The 19,356-nt window shown below is 44.4% G+C and overlaps 1 protein-coding gene across 6 annotated transcripts in view; it reads left to right on the forward strand.

Moving 5' to 3' along the window:
• Positions 1 to 19,356, forward strand: part of SCUBE1 (signal peptide, CUB domain and EGF like domain containing 1) — a 193,241-nt gene that overhangs the window by 159,631 nt on the left and 14,254 nt on the right. For all 6 annotated transcript variants that reach the window (XM_083503331.1, XM_083503332.1, XM_083503336.1 and 3 more), the window contains 5 exons: positions 12,053 to 12,169; positions 15,121 to 15,243; positions 16,593 to 16,712; positions 17,029 to 17,121; positions 18,853 to 18,972. In XM_083503331.1, coding sequence (XP_083359457.1) covers positions 12,053 to 12,169; positions 15,121 to 15,243; positions 16,593 to 16,712; positions 17,029 to 17,121; positions 18,853 to 18,972 — 573 coding nt within the window. The remainder of the gene's footprint in view (positions 1 to 12,052; positions 12,170 to 15,120; positions 15,244 to 16,592; positions 16,713 to 17,028; positions 17,122 to 18,852; positions 18,973 to 19,356) is intronic.

A 19,356-nucleotide genomic window follows, 5' to 3' on the forward strand; every position in this document is an offset into this window, starting at 1 on the left:
AATGTGGGAGAAGAGGAGACCAAAGACAAATTAGGTTTATTTCTCCCTCACTGCAATTTCCCCCTGAGCAGGCAAGGGGAGAATCAGACAAGGAACAAGCGTCAGCACTCTTCTCTGCCTCAACCATTTCTCAACAGCATCAGTCAAAGAAGTCTGCCATATTTAGTGAATCTGAGGTGGAAATTGTGGCAGGGAGGTGAGAAAATCAGGAGGGAACACTCAGAGGTATACTTTCAGCTTCTCTACCTACAGCCACACCCTCAGTTTTTGCAATGAACTAGGTTTTCTCCAAGGGACACGGGTGGCGCTGTGGTCTAAACCACAGAGCCTAGAGTTTGCCGATCAGAAGATCAGTGGTTCGACTCCCCACAACGGGGTGAGCTCCCGTTGCTCAGTCCCAGCTCCTGCCAACCTAGCAGTTTGAAAGCACGTCAAAGTGCAAGTAGATAGATAGGTACTGCTCTGGTGGGAAGGTAAACAGCGTTTCCGTGCACTGCTCTGGTTCGCCAGAAGCGGCTTAGTCATGCTGGCCACATGACCTGGAAGCTGTTCGCCAGCTCCCTCGGCCAATAAAGTGAGATGAGTGCCACAACCGCAGAGTCGGCCACGACTGGACCTAATGGTCAGGGGTCCCTTTACCTTTCCCTAGGTCTTCTCCAGCTCTTCACCTCTGATTATTTCCTTAAGGACTCCTGTTGCTCTAACATCAGTTCCAGCCTGTAGATGGTAGTCATCCCTTCCCAAACCAATGCAAAGCCAAAGTGGACTTTAAGTCAGCTACGCTGGTCCAGGCTGATCTCCAAGGAGCAACTTACCCAAACCCCAGTCTTCATGCTTGGCTGGGTCAGAAGAGTCCTCCTTCCTTTAGGAGGCAGGGAAGCTGTCAAACTGACAAAAAGAGAGTGCCCACCTAACACCTGATGCTACAGAAGTTCCCTCCCCAAACCCCACAAATCATGTTCCAAATGAAGTTGCAGCTCTCTCCTCATCGACTGATTCCTGGGAAGGTGTGCCCAAAGATTCTTGAAGCAAAAAAAGACCTCATTTTCTTTTGAACGATTACAGCCTGGTTGCAGGTTGCAGGGCCAATTTGGTAACCTTCCCGGAGAATCCAGCTGCCTGGAAGTCCATGCATCTCTGGCAGTGAGACTTCTGATTCAGATCTTTAGACTAGAGGCTACTCTTCGGCTCTCCATCGCTGTCGGCCCCCTCTAATCCCCTTGGTTGGACTCCCCTGTCTACCTGTCCTGGGGCTTACCATCCTCTGCCTGGTGTTCCCTCAATATTGTTCTGCAAAGACGGTTGGATGTGCTTGTAGGCTTCAGGTTCACAGTATGTGGACTTGCTCTGAGTTTAATTCCTCAGACAAACTCTGGCTCTAGGACTGGGATTCTGTCAGCAGACTCCTCATGCTTTCTCGCTCTGTGCTTTCTAAAGCACAAGGGTTCATTTCCTCTCTTTCCCAGTGAATAAGTCTCCTTCCTTCAGCCCCAGTAATAACTGGACTAAATAAACTCAGATGGCAAGCTGGTTTTACTGATCCTTAATTACTGATCCTTACCAGAAGCTTGTTATTGTTCTCATTAGTTATTCTTGATGCAGCCCTTGGCTAAACAATGTTAGCAGTCAGTAGGAAATGAATAATTAGCAGAATAAATAGCAGTCATGATCATTATTTTGCTAAAGCAGAAAATTAAACAATTCTGGTCACATCATTGAAGAGCATTCTAGTTGATGCTGGACCTACACTCGGATTATTAAAAAATGTGTTTTTGTAATTTCAGATAGTTTTGTCAGTCTGTTGTTTTGGCCATATAGACAAGCCAGTATAGTACACTGGGCAGAGTGTTAGACTAAGACCACAGTCGTGACCTCTGGAAGGCCTCTGTGGGGTTTGGTGCAGCAGCAGGGGCCACCAAATCTGGGCCCTGCAACTTGTGCCAACCAAGGGAGAAGAGAGGCAGGAAACGTCTGGATGTTTTCTGTGTGAAACTGAGAACCAGCTGCCAAATCAAGCAGCTGAAAGGAAAATGGTGGGCTGGCCCTACAGGTGTTGTAGGCTTGTAATTGGAGTCTTTGTAAATGATGTTCAAGAGTGTCAAATGGTTCTCCTACGCCATTTCCTTTCTTTAAATGGTGTCTAGATGAGTATGCTCTTGGTTTCACCTAATTGGTAATCGTATTCAGAGGCTTCTGTAAGCAACAACAAAATGACCCTAAATCAAAATGTTCTGGTATGCAACTTGCTTATTGAATTTGGTTTTGGCCACTGCAGCTGCCAAGCTTCATACTAGTTCAGCCCTCCTAGAAATCAAGGCTATGGAGATGTATGACAAAGAAATCAGTATGTAGCAATTCATTTGTCTTACACAAATACACAAAGTCTTAAAGGTTTTCTGTTCTTGAAAATGAATAGGATGAGAAGGGTGTTGAGGCCACATTTTAAAGTATGGATTGTCCAGTCCTATCCTATTCAGAATAGGGCAAGGCAAGGAGTTCTTCAAGGGCTTGCAATGCTTCCTTCTTTGACAGCGCAGAGCACCAAGTGTTTCCCTGCATTATGCACATACACCAAAAATTCCCCCTTTTCCCCCTTCACATGTTTAGGGAAAGCATTTTTGGCCTGAGGGCCACTTTCTCTTCCAGGCAGTCTTCAGGGGGCCACATTACAATGCAGAGTGGGGCTGAGGAAAAGGCAAAAGTGGGCAAAGCAATGAATGTGAATTTTACATTCCCACTGTTGGCTGTGTCATACACACACTTGCATATCCTTCTTGGATAAAGGCTCTGGCCTGCTTGGATGGGCGACAGCGGTCGAGGGCATATGGTAGCCAAGCAGAACCACAAAAGGGGTGTGGAGCAAGCTAGTGAGAGTTGTGACCTGGTGAGAGTTTGTGGCCCTAGGGGAGTCCCAGGGACCAAATAGAGAAGTCTGCAGGGCCAGATTTGGCCCACAGATCTGAGGCTTCCCACCCTGCATGAATAGCTCTTTCGCTGTAGATTGAACTGAATTAAAAGACACATCCTGTCGAAGGGATGAATGCCTCATCTCTTTACGGCTGTCCATTAGAATTTCATTTATTGTGAGAAAATAATATATTTTAGGTTTTTTAAAATAAAATAAGCTTGATTATGTAAGGAACTTTTATTTTAAAAAGTTTTTTAAAACAAAGGAAGTACAATTAATAGATACAGAAATTAACTTGCCTGCCAATAAAAAGGTACATGTGTTATTTCTCTTTTTTATAATCCACCAGACCCAGCAATTTGTTGGTTTTTATTTTGTCTATTAGGCCTAGAACTTCCACTGGTTATGGGGGCGAGTGCCTAACTCCTTGTTCTACTATGGCAGCTTATACACCGAGGAAACTGCCAGTGCATTTTCTGTTGCACTGCACTGCAAATGGGTAGAGGGTGTTATTGCAGCAGTTGATCCAGCAGGGATTAGAGATACAAGAAAGCAGCTACAGCGTTACCTCGGATTAAGAACTTAATTCGTTCTGGAGGTCCGTTCTTAACCTGAAACTGTTCTTAACCTGAGGTACCACATTAGCTAATGGGGCCTCCTGCTGCCACTGCACGATTTCTGTTCTCATCCTGAAGCAAAGTTCTTAACCCGAGGTACTATTTCTGGGTTAGCGGAGTCTGTAACCTGAAGCGTCTGTAACCTGAAGCATCTGTAACCCAAGGTACCACTGTAGTTAGTTAGCTTCTGGCTGTGTAAATCTGGCACTGAGCCAAAATAGTGCATAACAGGTGACTTTAGGCACCGACCTGCCTCAGTTGTATGTAAAGTGAGTATTGTATGTAAAGTGAGTATTTTTGTATTATGTACATTTGTGTTTTTATATCATAAACCTCCCTGTGATCCTCAGGTGAAGGGCAGTATAGAAATTTAACAATTGCTGGGCAAGCCTTAAGTCTATTTGCTTGACGGTAATCTCCAATGAGCGGGACACAGGTGGTGCTGTGGGTTAAACCACAGAGCCTAGGACTTGCCGATCAGAAGGTTGGCTGTTCGAATCCCCACGACAGGGTGAGCTCCCATTGCCCGGTCCCTGCTCCTGCCAACCTAGCAGTTCAAAAGCACGTCAAAGTGCAAGTAGATAAATAGGTACTGCTCCGGCGGGAAGGTGAACGGCGTTTCCGTGCGCTGCTCTGGTTCGCCAGAAGCGGCTTAGTCCTGCTGGCCACATGACCCGGAAGCTGTACTCCGGCTCCCTCGGCCAATAAAGCGAGATGAGCGCCGCAACCCCAGAGTCGGCCACGACTGGACCTAATGGTCAGGGGTCCCTTTACCTTTAATCTCCATTGAACTCAGTCAAACTTTTTTTTTTATGCTGTGTTAAATGAAGAAAAGGAGGAGGGATGTGAAAAGATGGCATCAAGTCTGGGAATAAGGAGAAGTTTCCAACTTTTTGTTGTTTTGTGGGTTCAATTAAGGTACAGCGGCAGCTGTAGTTGTCCAGGGCTGTGGGGGGGGGCATCACAGGCTAAAGAGAGCCCACCTAGTAAGTAGGCAGACCAGCCAAGGACATAGGGATGTGTTCACCACAAGTAGCCATAGTTGTTTCCATGTTACTGATTTCCAAAGGTGTCTGAGATTAGCAGTTTGCCAAAAAGCAGGGGGTGGAGGGTATAGAACTGGGCACAAAAATGTCTACTTTGGCCCTGCTGGGGACTTATTGATGTATCTGCAGCCAAGACAATTTGTGATAACTGATAAGGCAACCCAAAAGTCTAGATTTACATTTGCTCACACTGTGTCTGTCTCAATCCACACAGTGGTATTTGCTTAACAGAGTAAGCTGTGAATCACAAATGGTGTGCAAGGTGCTAAACGAAGAGGCTAACAGCAGGAACAGAGGGCCTTTCACTTTTGAGACAGTGGTGGGACTCCAGACAAGTTTTGGGACTGGCCAAAAATCATTACTGTCTCATGACTGCTTTGTGGCCTGAGCTCTCAGTCCACAGGCAGGAAAGTGTCCACATCACCAAAACCACCAGCATAATTAGTGTTGCTGCAACTGGAAATTTTGAAAGCTTCAGTAAAAGAGGTTCAAGGTCATGTACTTGGATGGGCATGAAAAATGAATTCTGCCCTCTAGTTCATGGCTGCAGCCCAGCCACATAGAGAAATGTGCAAGAACTGCCTCTGTCCTTGCAATATACTTTCCTTTCTGTTGTGTAGAGAATCTCTGCCAACCACCCATCTGACATAATATCCTCCTCTTTGACAAAAGGTTCAGAATTGCATCTCAGAATTTGGTATGGTCATAACCCATCACTAGTTTTCAGTAGTCTTAAGTGTAGTAGGAATTGAGGACATGATCCAACCCCATAGGAACAGGCTGGGAGGCTCGTCACCTGTGTCATCTCCATTAGACACTGGAAGAGGGGAGGCATCACCCAGTCTCAAATCTTCCATTCTTGGGCAAGGTGATTGAGCAGGTAGTTGCTGAACAACTCCAAGCACACCTGGAAGATGCGGACCATTTGGATCCCTTCCAGTCGGGATTCAGGCCTCATCATGGGACTGAAACTGCCTTGGTCGCGCTGGTCGATGATCTCCGGCGGGCTAGGGACAAAGGTGAGAGCTGTTTCCTAGTTCTGCTGGGTCTCTCAGCGGCCTTTGACACCATCGACCATAACATCCTTCTGGACCGTCTAGAGGGGCTGAGAGCTGGGGGCACTGTCATACAGTGGTTCCACTCCTTCCTCCTGGGCTGTGTTCAGAAAGTGGGGGGGGGGGATGAGTGTTCAGACCCCTGGGCTCTCACTTGTGGGGTGCCTCAGGGTTCTGTCTTCTCCCCCATGCTTTTCAACATCTACATGCAGCTGCTGGGAGAGATCATCAGGGGGTTTGGGCTGGGTGTTCATCCATATGCAGATGATACCCCGCTCTATCTGTCTTTCAAATCAGAACCAGTGAAGGCAGTGAAGTTCCTGTGTGAGTGTCTGAAGGTGGTTGGAGGATGGATGATGGCTAACAGAGTGAGGCTGAATCCTGATAAGACAGAAGTACTGTTTTGGGGGGACAGGAGGTGGGCAAGTGTGGAGGACTCCCTGGTCCTGAATGGGGTAACTGTGCAGCTGTTTAGCAGCTCCATCTGGTACACAGGCTGAGACCCTATCTGCCTGTGGACTGTCTCACCAGAGTGGTGCATGCTCTAGTTATCTCTTGCTTGGACTACTGCAATGCGCTCTATGTGGGGCTACCTTTGAAGGTGACCCGGAAACGACAACTAATCCAGAATGCGACAGCTAGACTGGTGACTGGGAGCGGCCGCCGAGACCATATAACACCAGTCTTGAAAGACCTACATTGGCTCCCAGTACGTTTCCTTTTTTTTTTTTTTAATAAATTTTTATTGATTTTCCAAACACATAATAAAAACAAACTATAGACAAAACAATCACATACAAACAAATAAACACGTATAATTTCTTGGTCTTATTTTCATACACCTTACTTCCCAGACTTCCCCATACCTTCCCTTTTTTGCATCCTTATTTCACATTTCTTCAGCAACTTCTTAAATCTAATTTAAACCAATCACTTTCATTAGATTTTTTTTCTTTAACTTATTGGTTTCAGCTGCAATTCTCTATTTCTTAGTTCCTTAACATCTTAACACTCCTCAATTTTACAACAGTTTTAAAGATATATTTTAAATTTCTTCCAGTCTTCTTCCACTGTCTCTTTCCCCTGGTCACGGATTCTGCCGGTCATCTCTGCCAAACCCATGTAGTCGATCACCTTCGTCTGCCATTCTTCCAGAGTGGGTAGTTCTTGTGTCTTCCAATACTTTGCCAGAAGAATTCTCGCTGCTGTAGTAGCGTACATAAAAAACGTCCTATCCTTCCTTGGCACCAATTGGCCGACCATGCCCAAGAGGAAAGCCTCAGGTTTTTTAGAGAAAGTCCTCTTAAGAACTTTCTTGATTTCATTATAGATCATTTCCCAAAAGGCTTTGATCTTCGGGCAGGTCCACCAAAGGTGATAAAAAGTACCTTCAGTCTCATTACATTTCCAACATTTATTATTGGGCGAATGGTAAATTTTTGCAAGCTTGACTGGGGTCATGTACCACCTGTAAGTCATTTTCATTATGTTTTCTCTTAAGGCGTTACATGCCGTAAACCTAATACCGGTGGTCCATAACTGTTCCCAGTCAGCAAACATAATGCCATGACCAATATCTTGTGCCCATTTAATCATGGCTGATTTCACCATTTCGTCCTGTGTATTCCATTTCAACAGCAAGTTATACATTCTAGACAGATTCTTAGTATTGGGTTCTAGCAGTTCTATTTCTAGTTTTGACTTCTCCATCTGGAAGCCTATTTTCCTGTCCTGTTTAAATGTCCCAGTACGTTTCCAAGCACAATTCAAAGTCTTGGTGTTGACCTTTAAAGCCCTAAACGGCCTCAGCCCAGTATATCTGAAGGAGTGTCTCCACCCCCATCATTCTACCCGGACACTGAGGTCCAGCACTGAGGGCCTTCTGGTGGTTCCCTCACTGCGAGAAGTGAAGTTACAGGGAACCAGTCAGAGAGCCTTCTCAGTAGTGGCACCCACCCTGTGGAACGCCCTCCCACCAGATGTCAAAGGAAAAAAACAACTACCAGACTTTTAGGGGACATGTGAAGGCAGCCCTGTTTAGGGAAGCTTTTAATAGCTGAAGGACTATTGTATTGTGCTGTTTTGTTGGAAGCCGCCCGGAGTGGCAGGTGAGGCCCAGCCAGATGGGCGGGGTATAAATAAGAAATTATTGTTATTATTATTATCATTATCTTATCATCATCATCATCTCAGGGCAGAGGAGGGGCATGTTGGGAAACACAGTGCTTAGAGCATTTGCTTGTAGCCACAGATGCTCCAGAGTGCTTTGTGAAAGCTAGCATGGGATATGATGGGCAGCACTTTCCCCCCAACCCCAAAGGCTCATTCTAAGCTCTGAACTGACTCCTTTCAGAACCTGCACACACCCTGTCAGAAGTAATACCTCTCCTAGATGTGCTTTTGTCATAGACTGGATAATACCATTTAGTAACAGTTAGGGTCTCCAGCAGGGACGTGTATGGCACTGTGGTCTAAACTACAGAGCCTAGGGCTTGCCCATTGGAAGGCCGACGGTTCAAATCCCCGCGATGGGGTGAGCTCCCATTGCTCGGTCCCTGCTCCTGCCAACCTAGCAGTTCGAAAGCACGTCAAAGTGCAAGTGGATAAACAGGTACCGCTCTGGCGGGAAGGTAAACGGCGTTTCCATGTGCTGCTCTGGTTCACCAGAAGGGGCTTAGTCATGCTGGCCACATGACCCGGAAGCTGTCTGCGGACAAATGCCGGCTCCCTCGGCCTATAGAGTGAGATGAGCATGCAACCCCAGAGTCAGGAGTACCTTTACCTTTAGGGTCTCCAGCCAAGCCCCTGGTGGTGCATGGTTGCTGCTTGCCAAACTGGAGGCAAAGGCTCCAGTAAGATCTAACAGGATCACTTAGTCAAAGATCCTGGACATAGGCCACAAATGTTGTCTTAAAACCACACTTGTCATTTACCACCATAGACTGTCCGCCTCTTATGCCATACAACATGCTTGTTCAAATTCTTTTTGCCCAGGATTAGCAGATTGCACAAATAAATGTTCAGCAACTGCCGAACATCCATTCTAGTAACTTTGGTGAAGTCAAATACACCAGCAGTCCTCGCATACCAGGAGCGTGATAACTTGAGCCCTGTTGTTTGCAGAACTTAAGCAGGGTAAACGAGGAGAGAGGGGAGACTAGCAGCGTTATAAAGTGACAATCAAATTCCCGACTAAATCAAAGAGCTGCTTGAAATCAGCAGTTGACTGAGAGCGTGTATCTGAAGAGGGCTGGAAGAGAGAGTCCACTGTCCTGCCATTCCCACACAAAAAGCTTCCTTTTCTGCAGAACAAGTGGCTGAAATAGTTTTCTCTTTTCTACGGCCAGTGCTGAATTTCACAACGGGCTGGTGATTCTGTAGAGGGGAGATTACCTGGTGTTCTGCATTTTCTGCATAGCTGTACCTGGGGCCCTCCAGGCGGCTGTTCTGTCGCAAGAGTATTCTGCAAGATGCTTTTGATGCAGTATTTGTGCACTAGTGGTAGATTTCATCAGCTTTATTGGTTGCCCTGCGATTCTTCCATCATGCTGCTACATGTTGTGCTCCCTGGAGGAGCTATTGCACAATAAAAGCAGGACAGAAAACCCCCAGAACTTCTTGTGCATTTAAAATTATGGGATTTTAGCAGGACATTACAGGATATTCACTGACTGGTAATGCAGCTGTGTGAGTATGAATGCATCATAAAAAGGAGAGGCCCCAGGAGACATAATATGATCCAAAGCATTTTCGTGTAAAGCTAATAGAATGCCTCTTTGTTGTTTTCATGCTTCTTTTCATGCCCCCGTTGACTTAATAATTGTCAGTGCATATCATCGGAGGTAAACTAGTATTAGACAAATGTATTAGACAAGTACATATACACGGATGTAATCTAGGTACTAAAAACACACTGGCTTACAAAGAGACACATCACTGGAGCACAGAAGTACATTTGATCAGTGGTGTAGCGTGGGTTGTCAGCACCAGGGGCAAGGCAAGTAATTTGCGCCCCCTAACCCGTGGATTTGCGCCCCCTAACCCTAACCCCCAGATGTTGCGCCCGGTGCGGCCGGCCCCCCCTGCACCCCCCACGCTACGCCACTGCATTTGATGGATCCCTTTCCTTGTCTCTCTCATTTCCTTCACACTCATATGCCAGGACCAAAGAGTTCAGAGCTACTGACTAGACCAGTTACGGTACTTTAGAAAGGATTTCCATTCTCTAAAACTCAGTGATCTTTAGATACGTATATTAAGGATGTATAGATCTAGCTGGACAATTGTATTATTCAGGAACTGCTGAATTTGTGCTGCTCTCTGAGAAGGTCCCATCATCCTAACTTGCTCTGGGCAGTCTAAACGACAAGAGTTTGCACAGAACTAGAATTTTTTTTAAAAATGATATTTATTAAGGTTTCAAAGAAGAGAATTACATGAATTAAAAAGAAGAAGAAAAAGAAAGACAAAAGTAAAAATAAAAGAAAAAATACAAAATACAAAAAAGATAAAAAACACTTAAAAAAATACATCAGTCTTTCCATACCTTACATTCATTTCCTTGTTTCCGTGACCTCCTCACGCCTCCCTTTTTTGTATTCCAATTCAGTTAGTTAATTCAGCAATTTCTTTCCCTCTTTGTTTTTATCTTAGTCCTTTAACATAATATATTATAACTTTGGATTCTCACCTGTTAACAATCCATTTTTACATACACCTTTATAACATTACTGCTTAAACCACTTAACTTCATTCTGACATCATTCTAACATTCATTAATTTTGCAATATTTCTGTAAATAGTCTTTAAATTTCTTCCAATCCACCGACTCTTCTCCCTGGTCTCGGATTCTGCCAGTCATTTCCGCCAGTTCCATGTAGTCCATCACCTTCATCTGCCATTCTTCCAGAGTGGGTAGATCTTGTGTCTTCCAATACTTTGCATGGACAGAACTAGAATAATCCTAATACTTCAAGACTTGTTGTGGCAGCAGCAACCCACAGTCACCCAGGAACCCAGCTGTGCAACAACCATTCTGCTAGCAGGACCTTCCTTCTTGGCATAGCATAATAGCTGAATCCAACAGGTGCTTTGTGCTTGCAAAAGATGTTCTCCGTGATGGTTAAACCTTGTGCACCAAGGCCTGTGTGACACTTTGCACAATGTCAACTCTAAAATCTCCTGTGCAGACATTATATACATCAGTATCAATTGAAGCTACAAATCTAATTTTTGAGATTCCTGAGACTTCTGTGCATCAGAGTCGCCATTATGTAGCATGAGTCCACAGTAATTTATGTAAATTCTTACAGCTCCTTTTTTTGTAAGTCACACTGAGACTTTTTTGTAAAAAAAAGAAGAGTGACTAATAAGTGGAATAAATACTAATGACTAATCAATAATAATGCTGAAAAGATCAATTTTCTTTAAAGCTACATACACTAATTAAAATTTTCATTTTAGAGTGTGTGTCATGCAGTTAATGTTATTATTTTGCTCACGTAATAAATATAGCAGTGATGCTATTGATATTTTTGTAGGTGTGGAATGTCTGTCAGAAGATCCTAGCTTATAAAGGGCATATTAATACTCAAAAGTGTTTGGGACTTATTTATTAATTATTAGCATATATCTCTAAGCAGTGTACAATTTGAAAAACCACATATCATTCAAACAAAATCTAAAACCAATAAAATACACAAAATCATATGCACACAAAAGCATATAAAATTGAGTAAACCAGAAATTCAGAATGTGTCTGAAACACATTGAACAGCACAATTTATAATATCAGCGCCCTGAATGCATTTGGCCCTGGGATTGCCTTAGGGAGGACTATTGCAAAGGAGAGAGAAATTCAGTTCTTCTGAAACCCACAAATGCAAACTGCTGCCTGATACACTGAAATTCAGTGGTGACACCCTGTGGGCAAAATGGGGATTGCAGCAGGAAGACATTGTTTCAGCTTTGTAATTACCGTATTTTTCACTCTATAAGACGCACCAAACCACAAGACTTTTGGGAGGAGGAAAACATGAAAAAAAATAATTCTGAATCTCAGAAGCCAGAACAGCAAGAGGGATCGCTGCGCAGCCTGCATTCGCTCCATAAGATGCACACACATGTCCCCTTACTTTTTAGGAGGGAAAAAGTGAGTCTTATAGAGCAAAAAATACGGTAACTAAGGACTGTTTCATGTGAGCTTTTTCATACCTGGGAATGCAAAGGCAAAACATGCACTATTGGTTGGCCTGCGGGAGGCATGTGCAAGCTTTCCCTGTAGGCAGCAAAAAACTGTGTTGCATGTCTTGTCCTCGACTTGTATTGATCCTTATGGATAGGTTATTGAGGTACGTTGATTATTTTGAACTTAGATGTCAAATGCACAGTTTCTCTCATCATCTCCCCCTTCTGTTCCAAATCAAGATATAGATGAATGCTCCTTCGAAAGGACCTGCGACCATACCTGTATCAACTACCCTGGGAGTTTTGAATGCCTGTGTCATAAAGGCTACACGTTATATGGAATGACACACTGCGGAGGTTTGGAGAGTTTGATTCATTTTTCATTCTTTGCTTAGTGACATCTCTCCATAAGGCTTTAGAATTGCAGAGTTAAGAGTTGTAGAGTTGGAAGGGACCCTGAGGGTCATCTAGCCCAGGCATGGCCAAACTTGGCCCTCCAGATGTTTGGGGACTACCATTCCCATCATCCCTGACTGCTGGTCCTGTTAGCTAGGGATGATGGGAGTTGTAGTCCCAAAACATCTGGAGGGCCAAGTTTGGCTGTGCCTGATCTAGTGCAACTCCCTGCAATGCAATACAGTCCTACCTTGGATTCCGAATGCTCTGGAACTCATACGTTTTGGCTCCTGAACGCTGCAAACCCGCAAGTGATTGTTCTGGTTCTTTTGGAACCCGAACGTCCGATGGGGCTTCCACAGCTTCTGATTGGCTGCAGGAGCTTTTTCCTACAAGTTGGATGGTCATCTGCTATGGATGCTTTAGTTGAGATTCCTGAATTGCAGGGAGTTGGACTAGATGACCCCTTCCAACTCTACAGTTCTGGGATTTTGTGACCGGGAAACCATCTGGACCTGGCACCTGCCCATTCTTTATTCGCTTAACAATGCTTCTCATTTCTTCCACCTTCAGTGTCTCAGCAAGGTAATCTGCCTGATCTAAGGAGAGTAGGCCAAACTAGGAAGAAAACCCATCATCTCTGGTGCCCAACAGGGCCTCCAGCGTTGATGCAAAGCAGAATATAAGTTCTGGAACTAGAGATTCATATCTGTGGGCATGGTGTAATTCTTGTCTTGATCACCCTTAATTATAGGGACACAGCTCCTAGTCTGTTGTTGACTTAGAGGGTAGGCCAACAGCAGGCTGGGCTTCTGTCCTCTTTCCCTTAGCACTGCTTTAAGTAGGCCAGGGGGAAGTCAGCCTTAGAGGCAAAGGGCAAATTCAAATCACACACAACTGAGCTCTGCATGCAGCTGTCATGGGCTGGCTGGACGCAGAGGAGTGGTGGGAGGCATCAGCTGGGGACCCCCAGGGGAAGAAGGGCCCAGGGACTGGTGGTGGGACAGTGATGAGTGGTCAGAGGGAGCAGACTGGGAGGAAGAGGTGTCAGAAGCAGAAGAGGCAACAGGGTTTAGTGGGCAGGAAGAGTCTATGGCAGAGAGTAGTGCAGAATCAGAGGCCGGAGAGGAGTGGGGCCAATAGGCAGAGATGAAGCAGGCTGCTGAAGAATCCAGGGAATCTCCTTGTCCTGCTGTGACCATCTCCCTTCTTTCCTGGTCTGAGGTATGAAGCGGGCAGAGCAGAGATAGACAAGGTGTCAGAGACTCAGGCTGGATCTAGACACATCAAAAAAGCGTTTCAGGAAAACGTGTTGTAAACCTCAGAGTGGGAAATCACGTTGGCGAAAGATGGAACTCCACAGCGCCATCTGGTGTCACAGTGTAATAACACATATGCACTGGAAACTCCGGATACGAACTTAATTTGTTCTGGGGGTCCTTGCGCAACCTGAAAAGTCTGCAACAAGAGGCGCTGCTTCTGTGCACGCATGTGGTGCAATAGGGCGCTTCTGCCCTGTATACACTTCTGGGTTTGCCGCGTTCGCAACCCGAAAGTTATGTTACCCAAAGGTAACGTAACCCGAGGTACCACTGTAAAACGCTTTTTCTTTACTAACATAGCTGAGTCCTCAGCTTGCTTGGGAAGGAGCCTCATTGGGGCAAGACCTACTGGGAAGAGTTGCTGTGCTCACTAGGCCTGAGCTGTTTTGTTTCTTTGAACAGAGAGTTAACTTCACTGGTACCTTGTGAGTTATTGTTGCCCTGCGTCAGGGGACTGCCATCAGAACGGGGGAAGCAGGCAGGGGGGTACAGAGAGCCTCCAGCGCTTCTCAGCTCCTCCTCCGGTGGTGGAAAAAGCCACACCTCCAGTGGATCAGAGGGGGAAGGGAGTAGTCAAGTGAAGGGAGGGCTCAAAGATGCTACTGATAGCCCAAGCACCTCCCCTAGCTCAGCCGGCCAGGAGGCACACACGGCGTTTCTGTCACCCGTAAGGAGGGGAGGTGGAGATTTGGGGTGTCTAAGTTCTTATGCTGGGGGAGAAACCAGAAGGGGGCACTCCCGGAATCTGCAAGTGACTAAGACAGACATGAACTTTGGGGTTCTGCACTGTAAATAGTTTGCACCAATAAAAACCTGCAAACGACAGGCCAGAGTCATGAGCAACCACTTCCCCACCTGACACTCTGATTCCAACACCTGCCCTGACAGCTCTTTGGACAATATTAAACTACAGTTTAAACCTTTAATGAAAGCTGTCTTCTACTAGCAGTCAGGGTTTAGAATACCTTTCTGACAGTAAAAGCTGTTTGACAGTAGGACGGATCCCCTCAGGAGGTGGTGGCCTCTCCTTCCCTGGAGGTTTTTAAGCAGAGGTTGAGTGGCCATCTGTCAGGGATGCTTTAGTTGAGATTCCTACATTGCAGGGGGGTTGGACTAGATGACCCTGGGGGCTCCTTCCAACTGTACAGTTCTATGATACTGTGATTCCTTGAGGCGTAAGCTGTTGCAGGTCAGTTTCTTGACTAGTCTTCATTTTCTTTCTACGCAATGTCACGGCCCCCTATTAAGGCCTTACCAGTCTCTCATTCTGTCAGCAGAAAAGCCACAGAACCCTCATTCAGTTCTACAAGCGTCCTTGCCATTTGTGAGGGGAAATGTGGGTCATTCAGCAGAGAAGTGTCCAGGTGTCAGGTCTTAGATTTTGCAAGGATTGGAGGGAGACAGAAAAATAGCCATGGCCCACAATTACTATTGCACCAACTCTGGAGTCCACAAAAAGAATGAACATGGAATCAGGAAAATAATAATCTAACTTAAAGCAGTTCTGGTGGACAGACAACAGGAAGGAATAGTCACACCTGATAGTATTTACTTACAGTGCAACACTAATTCATTTAAATGTACTTTCAGATATTGATGAATGCAGTATCAGCAATGGGAGCTGTGACTATGGATGCCTCAATACAATGGGAAGTTACGAATGTGTATGTCCATTGGGGAAGAAGCTACACTGGAATAAAAAGGACTGTATTGGTAGGTAACATTTTGGAACAGGGCACCTTCCTCTTTTTTCACTTCTTTCACTGATGAGCAGCTTATTGATATATTAAATATATAAAATTGCATGTCAGAAAACTCCAAGGGCAACAGATGTAATGTTGCCCTGATTAGGAAACCCAGTCCTTGCAATTCTGTAATTTTAGATAACACAATTTGAGAAAGATATTTCTGAGGAGTCTACTAGTTTAAATAGTTAATTAACCCTCAGTGAGTTAGGGACTTCCCCTGCGTGTGAAGACAGGCTGTGGCGGATTGAGTGAAGAGTCCAGTGGAGACTGGATCGCCTCCCACAGCCCCCGGCAAGAGCAACCTCTGCTTGAACTTCTCTCCTTTTTTTTCCTCGGCTTGGTTGGCTTGACGGCATGGCCCAGCCCAGTTTGAGGGCGATCTCGCTCAAAAAAAAGCTCAACAACTTTCTGCTCCCCCCCCCCGACTGTCCAGATTTTCACTTCTGTTTTCTTAATTTTGGTTTCAAAAAAACAGGAGTTGTTTTATACATGGAAATATATGGTAATTTTAGTTCTCTGTCTGTACAATAATCTCCAAGCCTAGACAGTTGTCTTTCTAGACCTAACTGTGTAAAACAAGAACCATATTGTCTGTATATAAAAGAACAGAAGTCTTAGGAGGTCCAGTTGTAGAGATTCAGCCTTAGAATTATAGCTGTGAGAAAAAGGTTGAAGCGCATGGGAATCAGAATGCATTTTTGTTTAACTCCTTCTTTTGTTGGAATTGTATTTGTCAAAAGAGCCTGAGAGTCCTACTCTGATTTTAGCAGAAGTATTGCTAGAAAGCTCATGGAGCAGATGCAAAAGATGTTTATATCATCCCACAAAAGATGTTTTAGGGTCCTTAATACATTGTTGGGTAAGACTTGGTTAAGACTTTGTGTCAAACTTGAAACCAATTGCAGAGTTGAAAAGGATAATGAAAACATTCACAATTTTAAGTAGCTTTAATACCCTGTATCAGTTTGTGTCTATTAAATTCCATTGCCTGAGGATACAGGTGACAGCTTCTGGTTGGTTCTCAAAAATGCATATCACTTTTAAATGCACACATGTGTTAAGATTTGAAATGGAAATGTGTTATACCATCTTGTATCCAGAGCTGATTGGCTTCAACATTAATTTTTGTATTTATGAGGTGGCTTTATGAAGGAGGAGATCATCCCAGCCCTCAAGCGAAGGCCTCAGGCTTACACGCACCCACCGCTTATCCCTTCCTCTGCTTCCCACTCCAGTCTGAAAAATGAATGAGCTTAACTGGAGGATCCCGCAGACGTTATCTGAACCAGTGATTTCCTGTTTCTTCTTCCTCAGAGATGGTGAAATGCCTTCCGAATGCCAAGCCAGCTCCAAAGGCCCAGCTGGTCTGCAGCAAATTGGGAGGGATGGAAAGCTGTTTCTTATCATGTCCATCCAATACGCTTTTTGTCCCAGGTTGGTATTAAAGAGCATATTGTTTTTCTTAAATTCCATTCCTGGCTTTATTGAAGTCCAAAGAAGGTTAAAAAAAATTAAAATATGCTGAAGGAAGGTCTTTTTAGATTAGTCTTTATTTGCATGGGAAAACAACAGATAAGTCCCACCCACATAATTGATCAAGGTGCTGTTTGGATGGTAATGCCCATCAATCAATCAATAAAAGTTCTGAGCAATGGACAAAGGTTGGTCTTAACTCAGATGAGTAAATGAAAGAAAGGCCTTCCACCATCTCAGTCTATTTCGTGGTGTGTTCTTCTTTTCTTTTCCTCAGACACAGAGAATAGTTATTCAGTAAGCTGTGGAGTGCCAGGGCAGCAAGGCAAGTCGCTTCAGAAACGCAATAGCACTCTTCCTAGCTGTGCAGGTAAGTATTACTCCATAGAATCTGGTGATAGATGTAACTCACAAACACCCATTGTCCTGATATGATCTTATTTATATCTTCTTCCATTCTGTGTACAGTGGCACCTTGGGTTACAGACGCTTCAGGTTACATACGCTTCAGGTTACAGACTCTGCTAACCCAGAAATAGTATGTCGAGTTAAGAACTTTGCTTCAGGATGAGAACAGGAATCGTGCTCCGGCGGCACGGTGGTAGCAGGAGGCCCCATTAGCTAAAGTGGTGCTTCAGGTTAAGAACAGTTTCAGGTTAAGAATGGACCTCCAGAACGAATTTAGTTCTTAACCCGAGGTATCATTGTAGCTGCTTTCTTGTATCTCATCATCGCCCCACTCATACTAACCATCCCAGGACGCTCAACCACTGCCACAATGTCCTTCCTTCTATCAGATCAAGATGAGCAAAGGTGGCTAGGTTCATAGCAGGGGCAGTCAGAATAAGGGCCACTAACTGACGGCTGATTCTGGACTTTAAATTGTGCTCTTATATCAAATTTCCTTTTCTGCGTATACTGTAATGTTTTACTGTTGCTGTGGCCATTGGCTAATGCGAATAAAGTTTCATTTTATCTTATATATGGTTAACCCGAGGTACCACGGTAATTATACAGAAAGGATGGGAACCCCTGGCTTGAAAAGTTGCTTAGCCTCCAGGATTCCCCTTCTGGCTCCCAGCATAACCTTTGACTCCAGCCCTCCTCACCCTTGCTATCAACTTTGGCTGCATTTCCCCATGTGACCTGAGACAGAGGAAAAGGGCTCTTTATCACCATCTTCACCATCACCATTTTATTAGTTGAAACGATCCTCAAGGCAGCTTACAACATGGAAAGATTCACATAATTACAACAGTAGTCATAAGCTATAAATAGAACATCAAAAGGTGCACAAGGAAATTGGACAATTCCCACATAACATTAATAACAGCAACAAACTCCACTAAGCAACACCCCAGTCCAAGAGTCTGTTCAGCAGCCTGATATTTTGTTGCTGGAGTCATGGCCCACCCAAGCCAGGTGGGAAAATTATTGTTATTATTTATTGAATTAATATACCGCCCTATACCAGGCGGTCTCAGGGCAGTTCACAGAGTAAAATCAAAATATAAAACCACAAAATACATAGTCAAAATAAAAACAGCAACCCAATAACCCCCCCCCAAAAAAACCCCACATTTTAAAAGGACATAAAAGGCCTGCAAGGCAGGAAACTGGTCTTCCAGGACTCATAGCCAAGGTTATTATTATTGTATTATTATTATTTATGTAGGTGTCTACCATCCTTCATTCGCAGATCTCAGGCAGTTCACAACATCAATTTACAATATAAAAAAACCACAAAATACATAGTAAAAATAAGAACAACAACAACAACCAATAATCCCTCTTCCCCGGGTGTCTTTGCAGTCTTCCATATTCTGATTTATTCTGATATTTCAGAAGAGGTGGAGCATTTTTCAGCTTCTTTTAGAACCCTCTTCCATTTTCCATCCCCTGCATCTAATTGTACTCCAGCTAGGAATTATTCTTCATGCAGCAAAGTAGTCTCTCTAACTCTCTAACTCCATTATCTGTGGTAGGAAACCTGTGAAGCTTATATCTCGTTTACTCTGCAAAAAAACTAAATATCCAGGCCTGTCTTCAGGTTATCTTAAAAATACAGCACGACTGAAAACTTTTAATTTTATTTCTCTAGACATATTAGTACCACCCATCAAGCAGAAAGCTCGTTTTAAAATCAAGGATGCAAAATGTCACTTAAGACCTCGCAGCAAAGAAAAAATTAAAGATGTTGGAAATCAGCAGGCTGTTATAGGTATGTGGGGTCCGTGAGCAGAAAATTCCGTGCTGGTTTTTCTCTATTCGGCAAATAAATAAGAGGACGGGCAGTAACTTTTGAGCTACATTTGCAGCTCAGCTTTTCACCTTTTGGATGTGATTGGTGATTTACCATGATTTACTATGTCAAGTGCTTGTTTTGTTGGAGGGCCTTTGTAAGTATATGTCATTGCTGGGGGAGGGGGCTGAGCAATGCAGTGGTGGAGAAAGGGGGTGCGGGGAGTGCGGGACGCCCCAGGTGTCATCACTGGGGGGTGACAAAATGACAAAAATATGAGTTTTTAAAAATTAAAAATTGGGCTCACGAAATTTTTTAGTTCAGTCAACAAACATAACGAACCGCGGCTGGCGCTGGGCGCCA

This window comes from Podarcis liolepis, assembly GCF_965112155.1.
Source record: "Podarcis liolepis genome assembly, chromosome: 5".
Lineage (NCBI taxonomy): Eukaryota > Metazoa > Chordata > Lepidosauria > Squamata > Lacertidae > Podarcis > Podarcis liolepis.